Source organism: Kryptolebias marmoratus, linkage group LG16, assembly GCF_001649575.2.
Source record: "Kryptolebias marmoratus isolate JLee-2015 linkage group LG16, ASM164957v2, whole genome shotgun sequence".
Classification (NCBI taxonomy): Eukaryota; Metazoa; Chordata; class Actinopteri; order Cyprinodontiformes; family Rivulidae; genus Kryptolebias; species Kryptolebias marmoratus.
In genome coordinates, this window is record NC_051445.1 from 2,799,518 (window position 1) to 2,803,747 (window position 4,230).

General features: G+C 44.3%; 1 protein-coding gene across 2 annotated transcripts in view; it reads right to left on the bottom strand.

Moving 5' to 3' along the window:
* The window catches only part of col28a1b (collagen, type XXVIII, alpha 1b), a 21,330-nt gene that overhangs the window by 2,760 nt on the left and 14,340 nt on the right, over positions 1–4,230 (bottom strand). For both annotated transcript variants that reach the window (XM_017428570.3, XM_017428571.3), the window contains 9 exons: positions 4,086–4,154; positions 3,922–3,990; positions 3,136–3,204; positions 2,973–3,041; positions 2,117–2,185; positions 1,942–2,022; positions 1,810–1,845; positions 1,512–1,548; positions 882–1,436 (listed from right to left, as the gene is read on the bottom strand). In XM_017428570.3, coding sequence (XP_017284059.1) covers positions 882–1,436; positions 1,512–1,548; positions 1,810–1,845; positions 1,942–2,022; positions 2,117–2,185; positions 2,973–3,041; positions 3,136–3,204; positions 3,922–3,990; positions 4,086–4,154 — 1,054 coding nt within the window. The remainder of the gene's footprint in view (positions 1–881; positions 1,437–1,511; positions 1,549–1,809; positions 1,846–1,941; positions 2,023–2,116; positions 2,186–2,972; positions 3,042–3,135; positions 3,205–3,921; positions 3,991–4,085; positions 4,155–4,230) is intronic.

Below are 4,230 nucleotides of genomic sequence, written 5' to 3' on the forward strand. Positions count from 1 at the left end.
GAAAAGTGAAACTATAGCCGGCCGAAGATAATGGAGTCTGTTGTCATTTGATACTGTTACGTCTAACAGGTACATATATATTGCTGCACTAAAATGCAGCAAATCTCATTTGTGAAAGTTCAGTTAAATGTCACTTCAAAATAAAGCTTGAAAAAAGTAAGAAATGAGATTATTTTTTCATATTTTTCATATTTCATATTTAGTTCTTCAACTCACACCCAAATCAATCTACCTCCCTGCCCTCCTGAGGGTTGTTGGAATCCTTGCTAACCTGCTTCAGATGCGAGACGTTTTGGTCAGATGCATAAAGCTGCAGATTTGTGTGGAACTGAAAGTAGTTTCTAGGGGCGGAACAGGTGGAACTTCCTGTTTTCACGCCTTCATTCAAACCATCTGTTTTTATGTCCGAAACGTAAACATTTCTGTCCTCAAAGACGTGTTCCTCACTCTATATTTCTTAACAGATGATCTTAGTCCAAAATGTCGGCATGAAGGACGACATGCATTCTTTCAAGGAATGTGAGGCCTTTATTTAATCGGTGAAAGAATAAAAATCTGTTTTATTTAAAGGGGTGGTTCCAATCAGAAGGTCAGGGTTTGAATCCCTCACTGCCTCAAATACGCCCATCGGTGAACGGGTGAGATGGAAAAGTGCTGCATGGACAGGTTAAAGGGGAGATATTTAAATTTTGTTCTCGTGTCACCAAATGTTGATAAATGTGTGAAGTCGTATCGTTTTATTTTCAACCTTTCCTCGCTTCATTCAGGGAGAAACGGTGCATATCACTCGCCGCCTGCAGAGCTTTAAACAACAATCCTCTCTGATGATTTCATGCTCAGAGTACGTGTTGTGATTGACTCTCAGGTGACGAGTCTGTCACCTTGCAGGATCTGGAAGTCTGCGATCAGGAACATGTGGTCTCTGTCGGGGTCGGACGCCATGAAGCTCAGCTCCTTCTTGAACTCCTCGGACAGCGGGTCGCTCTCGTTCACCACGCCGATCACAAACATCTCGATTTCGTTCTCCTTAGCTTCGGTCACGGCGCTCTCCAGGCTGACCGAGTCCCTCCGGTCGGCCTGCCCGTCCGTGATGACGACGGCCACCTTCCTGACGCCCGCCCGGGCCGCCCCGAACACCCGGTTGGCCTGCTGGAGGGCGCTGCCGGTGTAGGTCCCCTCGCCCAGGTAGCTCATGGAGCGCACCGCGGACCTGATCTCGTCCTGGGTGGCTTCCTGCTCCAGGCTCACCACCACGGCGTTGATGTGGCTGTAGAGCACCACGGCGACACGCGTGGCATCCCCGCTGACCGAGGCCCGGTCCACCGCGGCGTTCACAAAGTCTTTGATGACGTTGAAGTTTTCCGGGCCCACGCTCTCGGAGCTGTCGATCACGAACACCAGCTCTAAGGGCGTTTGGCTGCACTTCACCCCACAGCCTGATGAAGACGAGCAGAGAGGCAGTCAGGAGGAGGAAGAAGGTTTATTAGACTCCCATCAAACTGAACACTTACTGCATATGGATCTGATTATTCTGATGATCTCATCCCTCTGTGGAAAACAGTGAAACAGTTAACTGCTGAGGTTATTTTCCTGTAATTAAACCCCGTCTTCACGCCGTTTTATCTGAGCAAAAATAAAATATTTAAAATAAAACTGGCAGAGAGATGGTGCAGAGGCTCTGTAGTAAATGATACAGAGAAAATAAACAAACTTTATTTATATTTACAGTAGCACAATCGCACCCTTTTCCTGATTGTCCAAACTTTTAAAGAATTAAAATATAAATCCCTTTTCTTTAAATTTACTCACAGTGAGTCCAGGTTCTCCCTTCTGTCCGACTCTGCCCTGAGAGGTAGAAACAGGAGATAAATCCGCTTTAAAGTGTTTCAGTTAAACCAAATTAAACTCTCAACTCGTTCTGTAAGAAAACCAAAAACGTACCGCAGGTCCACCGTCTCCTGGCGCTCCAGCTGGTCCTCTGTCTCCCTTCTTGCCTTTCTCACCTCTCAGTCCTCGGTCTCCCTGCAGAGGAAAACGTTTTCATCGTTTATCGGAGCTCAAAGAACCGCGGACGCTCCTAACCCGCCAGCTGTCCGATGAACGTTTGCAGCATCACCTTGTCTCCCTGCAGACCTTGTCCTGGAGGACCTCTGGGTCCAGGAAGTCCTTGAAATCCAGGCTCCCCCTGAGAAGACCCAAAGAGACTTTATGTTAGTTTGACAGCTGCAGCATCTTCAGGAGAATGAGGAGAAACGAGAGGAGCTCTGAGTGACTGCTGAGGGCTGAAAACGGCACCGAGATCAGGGTCAGAACAGCTAAAACAGCAGCTGAAGGCTAAAATCAGCTAAAACAGCAGCTGAAGGCCAAAATCAGCTAAAACAGCAGCTTAAATGTAGCAAAGAGAGTAGCAAAACCAGTGCTTAAAGCTAAGACTGGCAAAACACTGGCTAATAGCTTAAACCAGTGAAACACCAACTAAAACTAGTAAAATACCAGCTAAAGCTAAAATCAGTTAAACACTAGCTTAAAACAAAAAACAGCAAAACTGTAGCTAAAAGCTAAGACCAATAAATGAGTAGCTAAAAGGTAAGACCTGCAAAACACTAGCAAACAGCTAAAACCAGCGAATAACCAGCTAAAAGCTATGACTGACAAAACAGTAGCTAAAAGCTAAAATTAGCAAAATACCAGGTAAAGCTAAAATCAGTTAAATACCAGCTTAAAACAAAAAACAGTAAGATAGAAAAACTGTATCTAAAAGTGCAACAGGTATAGTGACGAAGATTTGAAGTTGTTTATTCATTTCAGTGAGTAAAAAATAGTAAATAAAGTTAAATATTTCAAGTATAAAAGCTGACACAGATTCACACAGTTGATGTAAATTTATTAAATTATAAACGATAAAAGTAATGTTTCAAATGTAAAGTTAGAGCTCAGAGTGATAGCCCACGGATCACAGGTGACAGTCGTACCTTCTGTCCTTGTATACCTTCTCCAGGTAACCCAGGAGGACCACGTGGGCCCATCACACCAACTGGACCCTGCAGGACGGGGTAAAGGAACCTCTTTACTCTCCCAACACAATAATGTGAACATTAAATCATCTTTTTGTGAAGAAAATCTAAAACCGATTACCATCGGACCAATTAGACCGATTCCTGGAGGCCCAGCAGGTCCAGGTGGTCCAGGTAAGCCCCTGTCTCCCTGGAAAAAAGACGCATTTATCAAACATTTAAGGACACAATTCAATAAATGTCACAGACAATGATCCGAAGAGACAACACGATGACAGAAAGCTTGTTAAAACAGAAAGGCAGGTGATCATGTAACTGCCTGTTTGAACCCCTCATGGCTCCACCCTGAGGCTCCAACCTGATTCAAGATGGCCGCTACAGCCAGCTGACCTCATCGAGCACAAAAACAACAGACATGAACAACTGGTTCCTTTTATTTAAAATTAATGGTGGTTCGTGTTATCAATCCTAAACTGTCTGTTTATTTTAAATAATGATTCACGAATACAGAACGTATTCTTCTGCATAATGTAAATAAAATTAATTTAAACACGAAACAACAGGAAACTGGCAACCTAACTCTGCTGTGGCAACACTAAACATATTAAAGTGTTTTTACTGTAAAAATAACATTAAAATTACGCAGGAACTTACCGTCATATTGTAATTTAAACAGTAACTGTCAGTAATTTACTGTTAGTTATTTTACAGTGTATGCTGCTAAAATTTAAAGTGGTAGTTGCTGAGAGTCATCCCCAACACGTCCTCTAAGTCTTATTTGTCCACATGAGATGATCTCAGTTTAAAAGCCTGGCATAAAGGCGGCGGGTGATATGCATTCCTTCAAGGAATGCTTGGCCTTTCGTTCATGCCTGATGTCGTACATATTTCACAGACATGGTGTTACCTTTGGTCCAGGTAAACCGACGCCATCGGGTCCGATCTCTCCCGGCAGGCCAGGAAGGCCTGGAAGCCCCTGAGAGTCGTAAAAAAGTTTGTATAAAGTTGATAACCAGGAACACAAATAATTAAAAGAAAAAAAAACAGGCTGTAATGTGGTCTGAGGCTCACCGGGGGTCCGGAGTACCCGTCACCTTTCAGTCCAGGTAGCCCAAGAGGTCCTGGTGGTCCTCTGTCGCCCTGCAAACCAGACTTACTGTAAGAAATGTTGAGTGGGAACGCATAGGCGTAAATCCTGGGGGGGGGGGGGGGCGGG